We start from the raw sequence: 20,854 nt of genomic DNA, 5'->3' as shown, positions 1-20,854 counted from the left end.
GAAGCTGTTTTCTTCTCTCCCAGCGCCATATTGTGGGAGAGCAGATGCATAGAATAAGTCTTAATTCCAGTAACTCAGTCTAGTCCGGGTTGCTCCCCACAGCCCGGGAGTGCAGTGGAGGATGGCCCAAGTGCTTGGGCCTTGCACCCACATGGGAGACCAGGATAAGCACCTGGCTCCTGCCTTCGGATGAGCACCATGCGCCGGCCGCAGCGCGCCAGCCGTGGCAGCCATTGGAGGGTGAACCAACGGCAAAGGAAGACCTTTCTCTCTGTTTCTCTCACTGTCCACTCTGCCTGTAAAAAAAAAAAAAAAAAAGAAAGAAAGAAAAAAAAAGCCTGGCCAGTGTGTGGCACAGGAGGTTAGGCCACCAGCTGTGATGCTGGCATCCCATGTGAGCACCTGTTCCACTTTTAGTTCAGCTCCCTGTTAATGCACCTGTGAAAGCAGTGGAAGATGACGCAAGTGCTTGGGGCCCCTGCCACCCATGTGGGAGACCCAGATGGAGTTCCTGGCTCCTGGCTTCCAGTCTAGCCCAGCCCCGGCTGTTGCAGCCATTTGAGAGTGAACCAATGGATGGACAATCTCTCACCACCCCCTCTCTGTAACTCTGCCCCTCAAAAATAAATCTTTTAAAAAAGAACAGTCTGGGCCGGCGCTGCGGCTCACTAGGCTAATCCTCCACCTTGCAGCGCCGGCACACTGGGTTCTAGTCCCAGTCAGGGCGCTGGATTCTGTCCCGGTTGCCCCTCTTCCAGGCCAGTCCTCTGCTGTGGCCCTGGAGTGCAGTGGAGGATGGCCCAAGTCCTTGGGCCCTGCACCCCATGGGAAACCAGGATAAGTATCTGGCTCCTGCCATCGGATCAGCGCGGTATGCTGGCCATGGCGGCCATTGGAGGGTGAACCAACGGAAAAAAAGGAAGACCTTTCTCTCTGTCTCTCTCTCTCACTGTACACTCTGCCTGTCAAAAAAAAAAAAAAAAAAAAAAACAGTCGGTGTGGGCATGGAAGAATTTCTGGGGGATGTGGGCCTTAAGCTGTCTCTAAAAGAAATGTTGCTTTGGGAGCAGTGGAGAAAGAGGAGCATCCCCGTGAGCCCGGGCACCTGTTGGCAAGGCACGCAGGCGTGGACGCTTTGCACACTGAGAACAGTCAGCAGTGGCTGGCCCAAAACAAGGACCTCATGCTGGGCAGGAGTAGTGATGAACTTTGTCACTTATGTGGATTCTAAGTAGGATATTTGTCAGCAAAGAGGAAGCTATAAGCAGACCAAAGAATAAAAGTAATTTTTTAAAATGGACTAGTTTCCAAAGAAGCAAAAAAAAGCCCAAAGCAATAAACAAACAAAAAAATCAATGACTTAGACTGCACAAGGCAAAAAAGGAAAAATAACCAAAAGCCAATGAAATTGCATGACAGACTGCCATCTAGGAAAAGTGTGTGTGAATCGTGTGACAAAATGGCTAATTTCATCATCGTAAAGACAAACTCATAAAAGTATCAGAAAAGAAGACATTCACAGGAACCAGTGGCATATAAGCACCTAAAAGGTTGTTTCTTCTTATTTCTTAACTACGCACATATAAAAACAATGAAAGCATTTCATCACTTAGTTCAATATTCATAGATTTCTTCAACAGTAATGATGGGGGAAGGGCTGCATCCCATATTGTAGTGCCTAGCTTTGAGTTCTGCTTCTACTTTTTTTTTTTTAAGATATTTATTTATTTGAGAGGTAGCGTTATAGACAGTGAAAGGGAGAGACAGAGAGAAAGGTCTTCCATCCATTGGTTCACTCCCCAGATGGCCACAATGGCCGGAACTGTGCTGATCCAAAGCCAGGAGCCAGGTGCTTCTTCCTTGTCTCCCAGGCAGGTGCAGGGCCCCAAGGGCTTGAACCATCTTCTACTGCTTTCCCAGGCCACAGCAGAGCACTGGATTAGAAGAGTAGCAGCCAGGACTCGAACCGGCGTCCATATGGGATGCTGGCACCGCAGGTGGAGGATTAACCTACTGCGCCACGGCGCCGGCCCCTGGCTCTACTTCTGATCCCAGCTGTCTGCTAATGCCCACTCTGGGAAGCAGCAGGTGATAGTGCAAATGCTTGGGTCCCTGCCATCCACATGGAAGACCTGGATTGAGCGCTACACTCCTACCTTCAGCCTGGCCTAGCCCCAGCTCTGCACGCATTTGGAGAGTGAACCAGCAAATGGAAGTTCTCTCTGTCTCTCTCTGCTTTGCAAATTAATGAATTGTTTTTAAATTGGTGGCGAGAATACAGGAAAATAGATATTCTTGTATCTTGTTAGTGGGAATGTAAATTAGTATGGCTGTTCTGAAAGGTCATTTGCACACTACACATCTCAATGTATACTGTAGTGATGGGCAGTTAGCCTAGCAGCTAAGATGCTTGTGTCAGTGCTGGTGTGGGGTTAAGCTGCCATTTGCAATGTTGGCATCCTTTATCAGAGTGTCAGTTTGGGCCCCAGCATCTCCACTTGTGATCCAATATTCCTGCTAATGGCCCGGGAAGATGGCAGAAGTTGGCCCAAGTACTTGGGCTCCTGCCACTCATGTAGGAGACCCGGATGGTGTTCTGGGCAGGCATTTGGGGAGTGGACCAGTGAATGGGAGAGCTCTGTTCTATCCCTCTCTCCCCCCAACACATTTCAAATAAAGTAAATTAATTTTAAAAAATAAAAATAAATGTATACATAGATGGTAATAAAACTGTTTAAAAAAAAAACAAAGAATTGAGAGTATAAGCATATCTGGCAATATCAAAGGATAAATCAAAAAGTTAGAATGGGATCAGGAATTTGGCACAGCGGTTCAGATGCCGCTTGGAATGCCTGCATCCTGTATCAGAGTGGCTGGGTTCAAGTCTCAGCTTCACTTGGGATTCCAGCTTCCTGCTAAGACACACCCTGGGAGGCTGGTGATCGTTCACGTAGTCCCACCCCCATGGGAGACCCGGATGGAATTCTCCAATCTGCTTTGTACCTCTTTCTCACAATCCTTCAGAATCAGGTTTTGCCACAGCCTCCCATGATGTGTGGCCACAGTCAGCAGGGACATCCTTGTGCTGGTCCAGCTTGACCTCAGCAGCACTGGGAACTAGCTAGTCGTTTTGGTCTACTTGGTCTTTCCCGGTCTCTGGTGACAGCGTTTCGTTTTCTTTCTCCAGAGTTGGTGTTCCTTGGACTGTTCCAGTCCTTTTCCTTGTCTCCATGAATGATGATAACCACTGCCCGGCTTCTGTGAGCACCAGTGCTCTGACAACTCACCCAACGCTTCTCTCTAACCCAGCCTTCACCTACACCATGCGTTTCCACTCCCTGTGCACAGAAAACGATGGCATGTGCTGTACCGCAGGAGGCAGTCCAGCAGAACCAAGGCTGCCGTGTTTCCTAGGGAGCACGCACTGCCCTGAGAACTGAAAGGGCTGATAAGCAGTGGGCACAGCTGTGACCGCCCTGGGCACAACAGTTGGGGAGCTCTGACCTCTTTCTGCCCGGACGCCCTCTGGGCATCTCAGTGTGAACATGTTAAGAAGGGAGCGCGTCAGCGCCCAGACCTCCACTTCCTCCAGTGGTTTTCTATTTCAGTGAGTGGTCCTACTGTCTCAGGCCTCTGCTTTCCTCCACTTCTTATCCCAAGATCTGTTGTCTATACTTTTTATTTTTTTAAGATTTATTTGAAAGGCAGAGTTACAGAGAGGCAGAGAGAGAAAGAGAAACAAAGAGGTCTTCCATTTGCTGGTTCACAACCCAGATGGCTGCAATGGCCAGAGCTGGGCTGATCCGAAGTCAGGAACCAGGAACTTCTTCTATGTCTCCAACGTGGGCAAAGAGGCCCAAGGATTTGGGCCAACTTCCACTGCTTTCCCAGGCCATAGCAGAGACCTGGATAGGAAGTGGAGCTGCTGGGACTTGAACTGGCGCCCATATGGGATGCTGGCACTGCAGGTGGCAGCTTTATCTGCTACACCACAGCGCCAGCCCTTCTACTCTTATTTATATCATGAAGTCATCCCTTCTCCATTTACCAGACCACATAGTTTCTCCTTTTTGCCCTTAGTTGCTGCAAAAACTGACGTCAATCCTGCTCTTTCTTTTCTCCATACTGCAACCACAGCAGTCTTTGTAAAATGAAAATACGAGTATGCCACCCTCCTGCTTAAAACCATCCAAAGTCCGTGCAATCATGTGCAATACGATCTTCCCACTACTGACCCTTCCAGTCACTGCTCAGCCTACCCCAGGTGAGCTCCACACTGTATGCAGTGTCCTGGGTAACACTCAGTAAAATGTAGATGATGGAAAGGGAATTTAAAGGTAGGGGGGAGTTTCAAGGATTTGAGCAGATCCATTGTGTTTGTGCCCACGTAGGGGTTTTCAGAGCACGTGCTGGCAGTGCTGTCAGAATCCAAGGAACATGGCCATCCCGTGTAGACTGAAGCAGTGGGGGCAAAGATCTGTTCTCATTCAGCAAGCAGGTCAAACATTAACCAACCCCAGGGCCAGCACTGTGCTGTAGCGGGTTAAGCCACCACCTGCAGTGCCAGCATCCCATATGGGTGCCAGTTCGAGACCCAGCTGCTCTATTTCTGATCCAGCTCTCTGCTGTGGCCTGGGAAAGCAGCAGAAGATGGCCCAAGTCCTTGGGCCCCTGCACCCATGTAGGAGACCCGGAAGAAGTTCCTAGCTACTGGCTTCTGATCAGTACAGCACTGGCCATTGTGGCCAACTGGGGAGTGAACCAGTAGATGGAAGACCTCTGTCTCTGTCTCTGTCTCTACCTCTCTCTGTAACTCTGTCTTTCAAATAAATAAAATAAATTTCTAAAAAGAAAAAAAACATTAACCAGCATCCTCTTATGGAGCATGGAAAGCATCAAGACTTCACTCATGACTCAATCCAGGGGCCGGCGCTGTGGCGTAGTGGGTAAAGCTGCTCCTTGCCACCCCAGGATATCATTTTGGAATGCTGGATTGAGTCCTGGCTGGTCCACTTCCGGTCCGAAGGCAACAGAGGATAGCCCAAGTACTTGGGCTTCTGCCACCCATGTGGAATTCCTGGCTCCTGGCTCCTCGCTTCAGCCTGGCCTAGAGCTGGCTGTTGTGGCCATTTGGGGTGTGAACCAGCAGATGGGAGACCTTGATCTCTGTCTCCCTCTCACTCTGTCACTCTGTGTTTCAAATAAATGAATTTTTAAAATCTTTTTTTTAAATCCCACCTGGGGATTAGTAAAATGTTTTAAGAGCCCAGTTACCATATTTGATTCAGGAGTTCCAACTTTGGTCAGTCGATCCACCAGTGTAAACACAGTGGCTACAGGGTCAGCCTCTGAGGAATGAAGATGCCTCAAACTGAATGAATGACCCCATAGTCTGGACGCACTGATGTGAGCCATGCGGGGGTGGTTCTCTGAGCTCATCCACCCGCCACTCACCAGCGCTACATGTACAGTACTGGCTCGCTACCAATAGCTTGCAGCTACCAAACATCTAAGAGGCCTCGCTGGTATTGTAATAGCACAGACAGCTCAAGTGAAGAACAATGTATGATTTGTGGTATGCAAAAGGGTGGAAATTCAACTCGGGGACTTGTGCGGAAGTTTTAATGACTTAAGAGAATACTAGCACTGGGAATGAAGCCTCCTCTGAGACGGAAGAGTAGCCGGGGAGCAATAGTAACTACACTTCTTTCACCTCGTACCAGTGAGGATGCAGAATGTGCAGCATAGAGAATCGGCCAGAAATCTAAATGCCTAAGCCAGCAAGTGTGCAGGAGCCTAGTGCAGAGATTCCGGCTATGTTTGTTAACCAAGGCTAAACATGAATGAAAAGTTAAAAAAAAATACCCAATGTTCTGTGTGCTTCAAAAGACCTGTTATTGGAAAACACCCCAAAATAGTTAAATGCCTAGCAGACTTGTAAGGCTTTTCCACCTCAAGGCCTGGGGGACGCAACAGCTGCAATGGAGTGGTATTGGTCTTTCACACCTTCTGAGGAGAGATTGTGTAATTTTTGTCGTAATCGTAATCCCAGGACTGGGCCACTGATCCCTACTCCACGAATCAGAATGATCGAATGAACAAGAATCAATGCTGTAGGCCTTTGGAGAGGCCACTGTCATTAGGAAACATGGGGGGCAGGGGAGAGAAATGGAAACGTAAATGATTTCCACCAGGGGTGGGTACCTGGCCTAATGGTTAAGATGCTTGCACCACTTATCAGAGTGCCTGAGGCAGTGCCCGGCTCTGGCTCCTGATGGAAGCCTTCTTGCATTAGCACACTCTAGGAGACAGTGCTGATGGCTCAAGCAACTGGGTTCCTGCCACCCACGTGGGAAAACTGGTTTGAGTTCCTGGCTCCTGGCTTTGGCCTGGCCCAGCCCCAGCTGTCCCAGGCATTTCAGGAGTAAACTAGTGATGGGTGCTCTCTCTTTGTCTCTTTACCTCTCAATTTGTTTCTTTCTTAATAGACTCTTCTTCTTATCTCAAATAATGGTCCTGTCTTTACAATCTTACATTGTCTCCTGATGGTGTCATCATTTTTAAAAGTGTTTACTTACTCACTTTTATGTATTTGAAAGGCAGAGAGAGAGAGAGAGAGAGAGAGAGAGATCTACCCACTGGTTCACTCCCCAGGTGCCTACAACAGCCAGGGCTGGGCCAGGCTGAAGCCAGGAGTCAGGAACTTCACCCTGGGTCTCCCATGTGGATGGCAGGGAACCAAGCAGTTGGGGCATCCTCTACTGCCTTCATCCTCATCTCCACACAAAATCTCCCATTAACTTCTGCTTCCTAGCCCACAAAGGTGATTTGTTCACCGTCCCATACCAATAGCAACAATCTGCTCTTTCCTGCTTGAGTCTCTTTGTGTCCTCACTCTGCCTGAATCCTCTCTGTCCTTCAAACCCCATTTTAAATAAGAAGCCTCCTTCAGAGACAAACTTAACCAACCCTAGCCAATCTGAACACCTTATGTTCCCTGAGTTTCTGTGTTCCCTCTGCGGACGAACACACTTTAAGTCACATCCCGTGAACACCCGCAACAGAAGCAAGTTTAATACAATGGGCAGACCGTGCCCAGGGATCCTTTGTATTTTCCTGTGGAACCCAGTTCAGAACCTGCACTGCCTAACCAGTTGGTACCTTGCGGGCCGGTCGGGACATTATGGTATCCAAAGATGCTTAGGAACCAATGAGAATGGGATGCAAGGGGCCTCTGAAAGGGGCCTTCGTGCGCTGCTGGTTTTCTGCAGGTGGTTGGGACTGGTCCCCCACTGTTATAGAAACAAGGCTGCATCCTTTTTTTGCCCAGCCGTCCCCAGCCTAAAGCAGCGAGGACACGGCCAGCAGAGCTCTCGGAAGAGCGGAGCCTGATCCTAGCGCCCCGTTTTCCACATTACTCCGGGAAGACCCAATCCTCTCAGCGGAACAAGGAGGCGGGAGCGTTTAAGGCCAAGGAGGCACTCCAACCTCTTCCCCAGGATTTACACCCAACACGTATGCAGGAAGGCAAATTACCAACACCACAGACACACGTGCACGCCTAGCCCCACAGAGGCAGACGCGCACGCCTGCGTGCCCACCCGCCCCGACTTAGTTTGCTTTGCTCTGGACGCCCCCGTTGCGCCCCCCGCTCAGCGTTCCCTCCCCGGGCCGAGGAGGTGCCCCAGGCCCCGCCAGGCCGGACGAGAGCGCTTCTCCACAGGGGAAGGGGAGGTCCTTCCCGCCCGGGCGGAAGCGCCTTGCGCCAGCCGGGCAGACTTCACTCCCGTCCTGGGAACATCTGGAGCGGGCTGGGAGGGGCGCGTACCCGGGGCGAGCGCGGATTGGCTGCGCTGGAGGAGGGAGGCGGGGCCCGAGCGAGGGGCGGGGCTCCCTGGCCCCTTTAAAGCCTTGACATCAAGAGGCGGCTCCGGCACCCCCTTTCTCTGCCCCCCGCCCCCGAGCCGCGGCCATGGACCCGGCGGATCCGGCCTGCCCTGGCCCCGCTGGACATCTGATTTCTGTGAGTTCCAGGCCGACTTGGGATTTAAAGGGCGACGATGGGGCGGCGGCGGGGGGAGGGGGGCGGTCTGTAAGCTCCGGGCGGAGCCTGGGGGTGTGGAGGGTGAGGCTTTGGCGGCAGCCGTGGGTCCGAGGGGGCGCCGCGGCTTTCTGCTCGCACCTCGCTGCGAGCCCCTCCCTCCCGCCTTGCTCTCCTCCCGCCCGGGTCGGGGGGGGGGGTCCCACTGCGACTCGTCCGCCCCCACCCCACCCCCGCCCGCCCCCCGCGCTATCCTCGCGCACACTCCGTGGCCCCGGAAGGGAAACTTTCGGGAGTGGGGGATGTTCCGGGGGCCGGCCGCCCTCCCTCTTTGAAAGACTGACCTTGCCCCAGCCGCGCACCGCGCCCCACCCGCATCCCACCGTCCGGTACCGCTTAGCGGAGCCGGGTTGTGCGTGTATGTGTGTGCGTGTGTGTGTGTGTACGCGGGTGGGGAGGTGCTGTCCCCAAAGCGCAGGCGCGGGAGCGAGCCTGGGGCTCCTCTAAGCACTCCTTCCAGTCCCCGTGGCCTGGGGCGGTAGGGCGTGGGGGAGGCGGAGAGACCCGGTGTCCACGCGCAACCCTGCCGAGGTTTGCGGGGCTGCACGCCGAAAAGAAGCTGAGGGAAGGAGGGAGGCAGGGACGGGGCAGCGCCTGGAAAACAGGCCCTCAGGTCCTGGCTGCCTTGCTGGAAGAATGCAGAGAATTTATCTGCCAGGCACTCCCCTGGCTCAGCCCCGCTAGGAAATCGACCCCAGCTTCCCCAAAGCCCTGGCACTGCCCCAAGGGCACAGAGCGCCCTCACCTCCCACGGGCCTGGTTTTCAGGGTGTTCAGGCCTGCATCACTGAACCCACCCAAGCCTGGACGCTGCTGCTTGCTAGAACCCGGCCGGCCTGCCTGGGGAGCCAGGGTCCCCTGGCTGGAGAGGCGATTCCTGTATTCCTGCCTCGCTACTCAGCCCCCAGCCCGGGGTGGGTCCACCCTGCCAGCCAGAGGAAGTGGTTTGCAGCAAGAGGTCCGGGAGAGGCATTGACGGGGTCAGCGTCTAACCATTGTGTGACCAGTTCTTTGGGGAAAATGAATCTAACGCCGGTATTTGGCTGCAGACAGACTGTGGCTTGTAGATGTTAACGCCTGCTGGCTCCTCCCCTCCTTTTTTTTTTGTAGACCCCTTTTCCCGCAGGAAGATACCTTCTCCCCCTTTCACACCCTCCCCTCCACAGTTTGGGATTAGTGGTTTCTTAACCCCCAGAAGAAAACCAAGTGCATTCCTGTCTGGGGAGATGGATGCTGTCCTGTGTAGTTCAAGTTTGTTTTCCAAGTCTGTGGTCTGTGTCTGGGACGGCTTCAGCCCTCCCATGTCCTGCAGTTCAGTGCTTCCTGGGAGACAGGGAGGGTCTGAGAGGCCCCTGCCCTAGGCTGCAGGCGCTAAGGCTCTGCTTCTCAGCAGCACTGCAGAGGCAGGCGGAAACGCACGTGTTTGGGTACAAAGCTGCTGTCAGTTCAGGCTGAGTCAGGAGCTCTGCTCTTCTGAGCTTGCTGTGTGACCTTAGCCACCACGGTCTCCCTCTCTGGGGCTCAGTTACGTTCATTGTTAAAACCCAGCGTCTTGCCAGTGCCGTGGCTCACTAGGCTAATCCTCCGCTTGCGGCGCCCGCAGCCCGGGTTCTAGTCCCGGTTGGGGCACCGGATTCTGTCCCGGCAGCTCCTCTTCCAATCTAGCTCTCTGCTGTGGCCCAGGAGGGCAGTGGAGGATGGCCCAAGTGCTTGGGCCCCTGCACCCACATGGGAGACCAGGAGGAAGTACCTGGCTCCTGGCTTCGGATCAGCGCAGCACACTGGTCGTAGCGGCCATTTGGGGGGTGAACCAACGGGAAAAAGGACCTTTCTCTCTGTCTCTCTCTCTCTGCCTGTCAAAAAACAAAACAAAACAGCATCTGGACTAGAAAGCACCTCCCTTCCACACCGTGGTGTTGAATGGCCGCCCTGATGGTTGGATGCAGGGGGGAGAAAAGTCTTCTGGAACGGTGGCTCCCCTCAGAGGGATTGGGGTGTTGGGTGACGTGCATGCATCTGAAATCACAGTTGGAATGAGAACTTGGGGAGACTCTGCCCCTGCCCGAGAACAGCTGCTGTACTACTCTTGCCTGGTGCCTTGGGATATGAACTGCTGGCTGAGGTTTAGCCCACCCATCAAGGCCCTGGAGAGACATCCTGACCCAGCCAGTCTTTGAATTGGGCCTTTGGGGAGGGGTTGAGAGAGGAGGAGGCAGCCAGGGGCCAGCAGGGTAAGCAGATTCCCAGGAGACAGTCTGCATCTCAGCTGTTGGGACTTGTTTTAGGATCTGGGCCAGGGAACATAGCACACTCATCCACCCTCTTAGGAAAGGAGGGCCCCACTGCTCTTGCCCATCCCACACCCTGGCCCTACCCAGCTCACCTCTGCACTCACAGCCCCAACTCCCAGGCCAGGGGCCCTCACCCAGGCTGGCCGGCCTGCTAGGTGCTGCAGCCCCACCGCAGCCAGGAGAAGCGGCCCCTGCCCCTCCTGTGCCAGCCTGCTTCCTGCAGGCTGGGACTTGCTCTCCAGCCCAGGAGCCAAAGACCTTCACTGCTTTGTTTGCATCCTTGGTCCCACAGGTGGGGGGGGGGGTGGTTAGAGAGGCCCCCGGGGTTGGTTACCTTTTCCTCTATTGGCTCTTTGGGGGAAGGCCTGCTGCCCATGGGGGGTGTGTAGGTTAGACCCAGGGAAGCGGCCCTCACAGCTGTGAGCTCTCAGAGTGGATAATGGAAGCTCCCAGAAAGTAGTTAATGGTGGAGTATCACCTGTTGCTAGGCAGAGCTGCTGTTCCCTTCTGGGGTGTGGCTCTGAGGCTAGCCAGCCAGAAGCCCCATTAGAAGCAAGAGGAGAAAGGACTCTCGCCTGACAGCCGGAGGGGTTCCTGGCCCCGTTGCTCCTGGATCATTGGAGCTGCCTCTCCTTGCACGGATGGGATGTCCTTTCTTGTTCGTTTCTCCCAGCCCCTACCCCAGTCCACCACCAGTACCACCGGCCGGCTGTCACCCCTACCCAGCAGGCTCCTCCAGCCCTTAGTCTGGCTGCACTAATGGACTGATTGGATTTTCTATCCTCGGAGCTTGGGATTTCTGATTGAACATGCAAATTTATGTAAATCAGTCTGGGATCTGCCACCACATCAAAACAACCTCGAGCCACAGGCTGGAAGGGATCCTGGAGACAGACTCCACCGCCCTTGTGCTAAGAATGGAGGCACTGTAGGCCAGAGAGGGAAGTGATTCACGCAGCGGTGAGCGTCAGAGGCAGGACTGCTGACTGCGGCCTGTAGTTTCACGTGGTGCCAGTCTGCCTTAAGTTTTCATTCATGGTGGAGGTTTGGCCGAATGGACAGCCTGCAGTTGCAGAGAGCTGGGCTCTTGGAGGGTCAGAGTGTTTCCCAGGGCCCCCAGGAGCGCTGTCAGCTATTTAACATGCTCGAGGAAACCAACTTCAAATCCCTTAGGACAAGACCCTTCATATTTGCCCCAGACAAGTATGAAGGCCAAGGTCATTGCTTTGCTGCCTGGTTTTGCCCTTAGGGTTCCCCAGGGCTGAGCATGTGTCTGTCCCCACCATCTGTCACAGAACCAGGCGCGTGGTAGGTCTCGGGTGGGTCCTCACTTCAGCGCCTCCACCCGATGCTCCCTGTGTGGCCACAGTGGTGAAAGATCTCTCGCCTCCTGCGACTCTGTGCCTATCATGGCCAGCCCTCTTTAAGGATATCGGCCAGCCGGGCCTCCTGCAGGAGTGACCAGACAGAAGGATCTCATGATTCTAGGATCAGTGCCAAGGATAGAAGAGGTTTGCAAAGACAGGCTGGGGTCTCCAAGAAGCAGTCTTCCAGGTCTTTTTTTCTTAATTAAATTAAAAAATTTACGAGAGAAAGAGGAGTGTTCTTTCCTCAAATACCCACAATGCCCCTGGCCCAGGGCTGAAGCTGGGAGCCAGGTCACTCCAGATCTCCCACTTGGGTAGCAGGAACCACTACCTCTCAGATTCTGCATTAGCAAGAAGCTGGAGTCTGGAATGGAACTGGACATCGACCCAGGCCATCTGATATGGGACCCAGGTGTCCTAACTACAGGTTAAATGGCTACCCCTTCCCCACTTTTTCTTTCTTTCTTTTTTTTTTTTTTTTTTTTTTGACAGGCAGAGTGGACAGTGAGAGAGAGAGACAGAGAGAAAGGTCTTCCTTTTCCCGTTGGTTCACCCTCCAATGGCTGCCGCGGCCGGCGCACCGCGCTGATCCGAAGCCAGGAGCCAGGTGCTTATCCTGGTCTCCCATGGGGTGCAGGGCCCAAGCACTTGGGCCATCCTCCACTGCACTCCCGGGCCACAGCAGAGAGCTGGCCTGGAAGAGGGGCAACCGGGACAGAATCCGGCACCCCGACCGGGACTAGAACCTGGTGTGCCGGCGCCACAAGGCAGAGGATTAGCCTATTGAGCCACGGCGCCGGCCCTCTTTTTTTTTTTAAGATGTATTCATTTATTAGAAAGGCAGAGTGATGGGGCGGGGAGGGTGGATCTTCTATCCACTGGCTCATTCCTCACATGGCCCAGGGCTGGGCCAGGCTGAAGCCAGGAGCCAGGAACTCCATCTGAGTCTCCCACGTAGGTATCAGGGTCACAAGCATTTGGGCCGCCTGCTGCCTTCTCAGGCGCATTAGCAAGGAGCTGGATCGGAGTCGGAACAGCCAGGAATCAACCAGCATTGTAAGCAGCTGCGCCATGTTACCGCTGCGCCGTGACACCAGTCCTTCCACCCTGCTGCCCCCCCACCCCGACTTTTTTCTTGATCTGAGCCACCTACCTGGCTGCAAGGGCTCCCCACAGTCCCCCCACTCATGGACTGTGCCTGTGGCATGGCGCTGCTTGAAGGGCTGAGTCCTCCCTTACCTGGGCTCCTGAGCACAGTGGAGACTGAGGCCTGCCCAGGCAGCCTGCTGTGCAACCCCTTGGGACCTGGGTGCGTGAGCTCAAGAACTCCCAGCCGGATTGCCGCAGCCTGGGACGGAGGCTTGGGACACATAAGTGGAGCCTCTCCTCACCTCCTCCCCAAGCCCAGGTCTGGATGGCTTTGGAGCATGTATCCCTGTCATCAACATCTTCCCAACACACAGCAAGTGTGGAGCCAGTCCCTTGGGGTTCCCACTGCCTGGCAGCCCTTGGCACCCATAGCCTTAGATCCGTGTGAGGGGAACTGCTTCCCCCCGGGCCTCAGTTTCCCAGCCAATGCTCACATCACTGGGGTGTGGCAGCCACTAGTAATTACGGTTTTCTCAGCTCTGGGAGTTACGCAGATGAAAGAGGCCTGGGGAGGCCAGGCTGTTATTAAGGTGAATTATCATTGCTGTTATTACTGATTTCTGAAAACCCAGCAGCTGCTGGGAAGAAGCCAGTCGGCCACAGCACCCTGAACCTTCACGCCAGTCCTTGCGCTCTTTGGAGTGCTCCGGCATTCACCGTGCTGTTAGACAGAAATGTATAGAGATTTTAAAGGGACAGAAGCCCTGGGCCGCTGCACCTACCGTGGCCTGCAGGGCTGGGGGCTGGGCTTCAGCTCTCACTCTCCTGCAGCTCTGTGGCCCCAGGGGCCCTCCGGGTAGGGGGTGAAATTTTCCTAGACTGGGCTGTGAGGGCCCCCTGGAACCCTGGAGTGTGGCCCTGGGGTTTAACAGCTGCAACTCCCAGGGTCTGGTCCCCACCCCCTGCCCATCCAGCTTGATGTGGGGCCTGTAATTGCCCTTTTGTGCAACCGTCTGCTGAGACACCCCTAGAACCTGTCCACAGCAGCCGCAGGCACTTGCTGGAGTCATTCATCCGCCTCACCCCCACCTGCCCCTACCATCCCCCTTCCGCCTCTGCCCTTAACTTGGTCCCCGTCCCCAGGGAGGTAGAGGGACCCCAGCTGTCACCCCGGCAGAAGCTACCCCGACCCACTCCTGACTAGTGGCGAGGCCCACACCACAGCCTGGGGGTTGCAGGGCTTCGCTCTCAGCCCGGGGTGAGGTCTCAGGGAAGAACCGAAGTGGAGATGGTGGCGGTGTCCCCCTGGTCGCAAACTACTTGCCTCTGGCCACACGCCCTCAACTGCTCTCTTGTCCGAGGGCCCTGTCCCCACCACCTCTCGTAGGAAGAGGATGGACAGCCACAGCTGGGAGCCTTACAAATCTCCTGGTTGGGTGGTTTCATTCCTTTAAGGTTTTATATTTTTTTCCACTGGATCGTTTTTTAGATTCCTTAACATAGTGCAGAAATTAAAATGATATCCAAAGGCATGCACTGAGAAACACACTCCCACCAACATCCTCCCCACCCCCATAGCTAACCACTTATTGTTTTCTTCTATGTCCCTCCAGCTTCTTTACACAAAGCCAAACAAATACAGCTATGGACTCTTTTTCTCCTAGTCTATCCAAAGCACCACGCAGTCTGTCGCCTGTCTGTTGGCAGCACCCAGCTGTGCACGGATCTTTCCCGCAGCCCCTGTCAAGTCTCCGGTTTCTGGCTGTCGTCTTTTCAAGCCGCTGTAACAAAATACCCTAAATCGGTGGCTTCTAAACAGCCGACACTGATTTCTCACAGTTTTGAAGGAGAAGTCCCAAAATGAAGGGACAGGCAGCTTGGATGTCCGTGATGGCTCACAGACAGGTGCCAGAGCTGGTTCACTGGCCTCCCCTGAGGGAAGGAGTGAGGGGTCTCTCGGGCACAGATTTCATTCATGGATGGGCAGGGCGCCGTCCCCACGATCCAGTCACTTCCCATATGAGTTTGGGGGGGGGGCAGATGCATTCAGACCGTGATGCCAGACTCACCATCTGTTCCCAGACTCCCCAAGCTGATCCCAATAAATAAATAAATCTTTTTTTTTTTTTTTAAAAAAAGAATCTCCTATGTGGGGCTGGCTCTGTGGCATAGTGGGTAAAGCCGCCTGCAGTGCCAGCATCCCATTTGGGCGCCAGTTTGAGTCCTGGCTGCTCCGCTTCCCATCCAGCTCTCTTGCTGTGGCCTGGGAAAGCAGTGGAAGATGGCCCAAGTCCTTGGGCCCCTGCACCCGTGTGGGAAACCCGGAAGAAGCTCCTGGCTCCTGGCTTCGGACCGGCACAGCTCTAGCCATTGCGGCCAACTGAGAAGTGAACCAGCGGATGGAAGACCTCTCTCTCTGCCTCTCCTTCTCTCTCTGTGTAACTCTGAGTTGCAAGTAAATAAAATAAATCTTTTTTTTTTTTTTAAAGAATCTCTTATGTGCCAGTCTCTAGGGATATAATGGTGATCCAAAAGGTCGCCCACTAATCAAGTAATTAAACAGCTCAGAATTGCAGCTGTGATAGGGCTGTAAGGAAAGAACACGTGCTGCAGGGGTGCTCCGAGAAGCTGCCCCACCTTGGGTATGTGCACATGTGAGGCACGTGGCACAGCGCACCCAGGCTGGGGGCTGGAGTCGACAGTGCACGTGACCTGGAACGCTGCCGTTTCTCAGCCTGACCTCTTTTTTTTGGACTTATTGATTTAATTTGAAAGGCAGAATTAGAGAGAGGAGAGGCAGAGAGAGAGAGACAGAGAGGTCTTCATCAGCTGGTTCACTCCCCAAATGGCCGCAGCGGCTGGAGCTGCGCCGATCCGAAGCCAGGAGCCAGGTGCTTCCTCCTGGTCTCCCATGCGGAGACTTGGGCCATCTTCTACTGCTTTCCCAGGCCGTAGCATAGAGCTGGATCGGAAGTGAAGCAGCCTGAACTCGAACCGGCACCCATTTGGGGTGCTGGCACTGCAGGCAGCGGCTTTATTGGCTATGCCACAGCGCCGGCCCCTCAACCTGATTTCAGTGGTTTCTCTCCCATCCCCAACCCCCAACCTGCCTGCAGTTTGTGGGATGTGCTGGGGGGGGGGGGGTCTTGAGTTTTATTGCATCTAAAACAAGAGGACCCCCACCTTACTCTGCCCTGGGGCAGCTAATAATGCCTTCACCCTCATCCCCACCCCCACTGTACTGCCTTCCGGGCCTGGGACCTCCTGAAGCTGGAGCCTTGCTCTCCACTCCACCGAAGGGAAGTTGGGGGGGAGTGTTGGCTTCTCATTTCCCCTGTAGACTGCACCTCACTTCCTGTTCCCAGGCGAGAGAAGGAGGCTAAGGCTCTTGGCTTTGCTGTCCCTTCCTCTCTCCTCCCCCACTGGCTTCCTGGGAAGCCTGCAGGCCTTGTGTGAAAGGCAGCATCAAAGCCAGGAGCTCCTCTCTGGTGGCTCCGCTGCGCTTTGCACCCTGGCGGGAGTGAAGCTTGGAGGAGTGGGTACTGGGAGCAGGCGTGGGGGACTAGGAGAGTATCTGCCCAGATCTGAGCCTGCAGGCCACAGGCCCTTTTTGGATCCCAGCTCTGAGAGCAGGTAGCTGAAGCTCCGGCTGACGCCTCCCCCGTCCACCCTCTGCAGACCCTCTGCCCAGACTCTACCGTGGGACCCGGCAGCTAGCCCTGGTTACGCCCAGAACGTGGAGAAGTTGCTGGAGCCCCGACTCCACCAGGGGACAGGAGAGGAAGGAATACTGGCTTGAGCCCCGGAGCAGGAAGCACTCACCTTGAAGTGCCCTCAGATCCCGCTGCCCTGAGTCACTGTGTTTCCATGACGACCTGTGGTTTCTGCCTCCTTTCTCTGTGTCTGCCTTTCCTTCTGTCTGGAGTGGCCCCTTCCGCTTTCTCGCACAAAGATCTAAACCTTGTCTATCTGTAAGGGCTCTGTTTCCTTCCCGATTTTAAAAATCCTCCCAATGCCTGCCTTTGTGGAACTTCCCTCGCAGTACAGCTCTTACATGTGTTTTTTTTTTTCTTAAATTGACAAACATTGTGTATATTTATATATATATGTTGATATTTTGATATAAATGTATGTGTGTATCGTACAATGGCTAAATCAAGCTAATCCACATAATAACATCTATTCTCTCATATACTTTTTTTGTGGTGAGAATAGGGAAAATTCGTTTGTTGGCAATTTTCAAGTGTCTTCCATATTCACTGTGCTCACCTTGCTGTGCGTTGCATCTCTTGAACTTAGCTCCAATTGAAAGTTTGTGGCCTTTGACCAATGTCTCCCCCATCTGACTGCCGGCCTCTGGTGACTGCCTGTCACTCTGCTCTCTTCTGAGGCTGAATTGGGCTTTCGTGGATATGGAAGTGAGATCGTGTAACCAGTATTTGTCTTATTTTCTTTTTTGTCTATGCTGTCACAAAGGACAGGATTGCCTTCTTTTTAAAAGCTGACCAGTGTTCTCTGAGACATGTATACCACATTTTCTTTCTCCATCATCTGTCAGGAGGCACTTAGGTTGGTTCCCGTGGTGTGAATGATGCTGCAGTGAACATGGGACTGTAGATATCTCTTTGACGTACTGATTCCAGTTCCTTTGGATGTATACCCAGTAGTGGGGTTGCTGAGTCATATGTTCTGAGGAGCTTCCATATTTTTTTCCGTAATGGCTGCTTTAATTTACATTCCCAATAACCATGTGCAAGCGTTCCCTTTTCTCCACATTCTTGCCAACAATTACTTTTGTCTTTTTGTTGATAGCTCTTCAAACAGGTGGGAGGTGATGTCTCATTGTGGTTTTAATTGATTTCTCTAGTGATTAGGCATGTTGAGCTTTTTTTTCTTACAGCTGTTGGCTATTTGTTGTGTTTTTCTCTTTTTTTAAATTTACTTTATTTATTTGAAAGGGGAAGAGAGAGGGAGAGAGAGAGATATCTTCCATCCACTGGTTCACTCCCCAGTTGGCTGCAATGGCCTGGGCTGTACCAGGCTGAATCCAGGAGCCAGGAACTTCCACCAGTTCTCCCATGTGGGTGCAAGGGCAAAAGCACTTGGGCCATCGTCAGCTGCTTTCCCAGGTAGATTAGCAGGGAGCTGGATAGGAAGTGGAGTAGCCGGGACTCAAACCAGCATCCGTATGGGTTGCCAGCCTTGCAAGCGACAGCTTTACCACAATGCAATCCCTATTTGTTGTCTTTTGAGAAATGTCTATAGTTCAGGTTCTTTGCCCATTTTTTAAACTGAGTCATTGATTTCTTACTATTGAGTTGAGTTCCGTATATAATGTTGACTGTTAACCGTTTATCAGATGTGTGGCTTGCAAATATTTTCTCCCATTCCACAGGTTGTCTCTTCACCTTGTTGATTGTTTCCTTTGCTGTGCAAAAAGCTGTTTGGGTTGAGATAATCCCACTGGTCTATTTTTGCTTAGTGCCTGCGTTTTGGGGTCATGCCAGTATCATGGAATATTTCTTCTATATTTTCTTCTAGTAGTTTTACAGTATCAAGTCTTATTCTTAAGTCTTTAATCCATTTTGAATTCATTTTTTGCATCTGAGTATCCAGTTTTACCAACACTTTATTTTTATTTATTTGAAGACAGACAGACAGAGATACAGAGAGATTTCCCATCTGCTGGTTCACTCTCCAAACAGCCAGGGCTGGGCCAGGCCAAAGCCAGGAGCCAGGAATTCAGTCAGGGTCTTCCCTGTAGGTAGCAGGGACCTAGCCCTCACTTGCTGCCTCCCAGGGTGGTAGTTAGCAGGAAGCGGGAATCAGGAACTGAACCAGGACTCAAATCCAAGCTCTCCCTCACATGAGAAAAGGGCATCCCAGGTGGTGTCTTAACTGCTACACCAGATGCTCCCACCCCCAGCACTGTTTGTAGAAGAGACTGTTCTTTCCCCCATTGTGTATTCTTGATATTCTTGACATTTCTGTTCAAGACCAGTTGAACCTAGATGTGTGTTCTGTACTCTTTTTTTTTTTTTTTTTTTTTTTGACAGGCAGAGTGGGCAGTGAGAGAGAGAGACAGAGAGAAAGGTCTTCCTTTTTTTCCGTTGGTTCACCCCCCAATGGCCACTGCGGCCGGCGCACCGCGCTGATCTGGAGCCAGGAGCCAGGTGCTTCTCCTGGTCTCCCATGCGGGTGCAGGGCTCAAGCACTTGGGCCATCCTCCACTGCCTTCCCGGGCCACAGCAGAGAGCTGGACTGGAAGAGGGGCAACCGGGACAGAATCCGGCGCACCGACTGGGACTAGAACCCGGTGTGCTGGCGCCGCAGGCGGAGGATTAGCCTATTGAGCCACGGCGCTGGCCTTGTGTACTCTTTTTCATTTGTCTTGTCTGTTTTTATGCCGGCACCATGTTGCTTTGATACTGTAGCTTTGTACGAGACCTCAAATCAAATAGTATGATGCCTCCAACTTTGTTGTTTTTGCTCAAGATTACTTTGGCTGGTTGGGGTCTTTTATGGTTCTTATGAATTTTTTTAAAAAATTTATTTATTTATTTGAAAGGCAGAATTACAGAGAGGGGGAGAGAGAGAGAGAGAGAGATCTTCCATCTGCTGGTTTGCACCAAGTGGCCCAAGGATTAGGTGTAGGCCAGGCCAAAGCCAAGAGCCAGGAACTTCTTCTGGGTCTCCCACGTGGGTGCAGGAGCCCAAGGACTTGGGCTACCTTCTGCTGCTTTCCCAAGTGTGTAAGCAGAGAGCTGAATTGGAAGTGGAGTGGCCAGGACACGATCCAGCACCCATATGGGATGCTGGCCTCACAGGCTTAACCCACTATGTCCCAACACCAGCCCCACTCCGTTTAAATTTTTAGGAATTGTTTTTTCCATTTCTGTGCAAAATGTCATGGGACTTTTGATACAAATTGAATTGAATCTGTAGATTGCTTTGGATAGCATGAGTATTTTAACAATAGTAAGTTTTCTAATCCATGAAGATGGGATATCTTTCTTTCTTTGTGTCCTGTCCAATTTCTTTCATCATTCTATTATAGTTTTCAATGTAGAGATTTTTCACCTCCTGGGTTAAATTTATTTCTGAGTATACTATTATTTTGTAGCTATTGTATATGGAATTTTCTTAATTGCTTTTTGAATAGTTCATTGCTAATGTATAGGGAATGCTACTGATTCTTTTCTCTTTCCAAATTAAAAAAAAAATTAGAGAGAGAGAAAGCTCTCATCCACTGGTTCACTCGGGGGTGGGGGAAGACAAAGCTCTCATCTACTGCTTCACTCTCATCTACTGGTTCACTCTCCAAAGGCCCACAGTGGTTGGGGTTGGGGGGGTTGGGCCAGGGCCAGGAGCCAGGAACTCAGCAACCCAATTACTTGAGCCATCACAGCTGCCTTCCAGAGTCTGCATTAACAAGAAGCTGGAATCCTCAGTGGGAGCCACTACTGTAACTCAGACACTCCAGGAATGGATATGGGTGTCCCAAACAATGTCTCCTCACTGGCTCAGGTGCCTGCACTGAAGTACTACTGATTTTTTTGTACCTGCCTGTCTTAGTCCCTTACTAGACTGAAAGCTCCAAGAAACCAAAAAAGAGCTGCCCTTTCTCTGAATTGCTCCCTGCACTAACACCCAGCATTGTAGCTCATATGGGCTGTTTGTCCAGGAATATTTGTAGAATGGGTAAATTAGTCCTCTTTGCCTATCTAGGAGACACCACAGGACGGTCAGCAAGGTGTGGGAGTGGGCGAACAGCTTCAAGAAGGCCATCTCAATGTCAAGGACAGATCTGAAAATGTCCCATGCCCGTCCCTCAGCATGGTTCGTCATGGGTGGATGACTGGGGATCTCTAGGAGGACCCCGTGAGCCCACTGTGTCCTCTTAGCTGTCCTGTCTTCCTGTTTTTGTTTTTGTTTTTTTTCTGGTTTGAATGAAAGCAGATCACCCATCTCTGGGCGGGACAGGGGAAGAGGGACGCGGGTCAGGGG

The 20,854-nt window shown here is 52.5% G+C and overlaps 1 protein-coding gene across 3 annotated transcripts in view; it reads left to right on the top strand.

Moving 5' to 3' along the window:
* Positions 1–7,884: 7,884 nt before the first annotated feature.
* The window catches only part of NCKAP5L (NCK associated protein 5 like), a 33,542-nt gene continuing 20,572 nt past the window's right edge, over positions 7,885–20,854 (top strand). The window contains exon 1 of one of the 3 annotated variants that reach the window (XM_017341840.4): positions 7,885–8,023. In XM_017341840.4, coding sequence (XP_017197329.3) covers positions 7,973–8,023 — 51 coding nt within the window. In that variant the 5' untranslated portion in view covers positions 7,885–7,972. The remainder of the gene's footprint in view (positions 8,024–20,854) is intronic. The other 2 variants (XM_051845449.3, XM_051845450.3) reach the window with 2 other exon arrangements.

Source organism: Oryctolagus cuniculus, chromosome 11 (genome assembly GCF_051225735.1).
Source record: "Oryctolagus cuniculus isolate XC-2025 breed Fujian yellow rabbit chromosome 11, ASM5122573v1, whole genome shotgun sequence".
Classification (NCBI taxonomy): domain Eukaryota; kingdom Metazoa; phylum Chordata; class Mammalia; order Lagomorpha; family Leporidae; genus Oryctolagus; species Oryctolagus cuniculus.
This window is presented reverse-complemented; position numbering and strand designations above follow the sequence as displayed.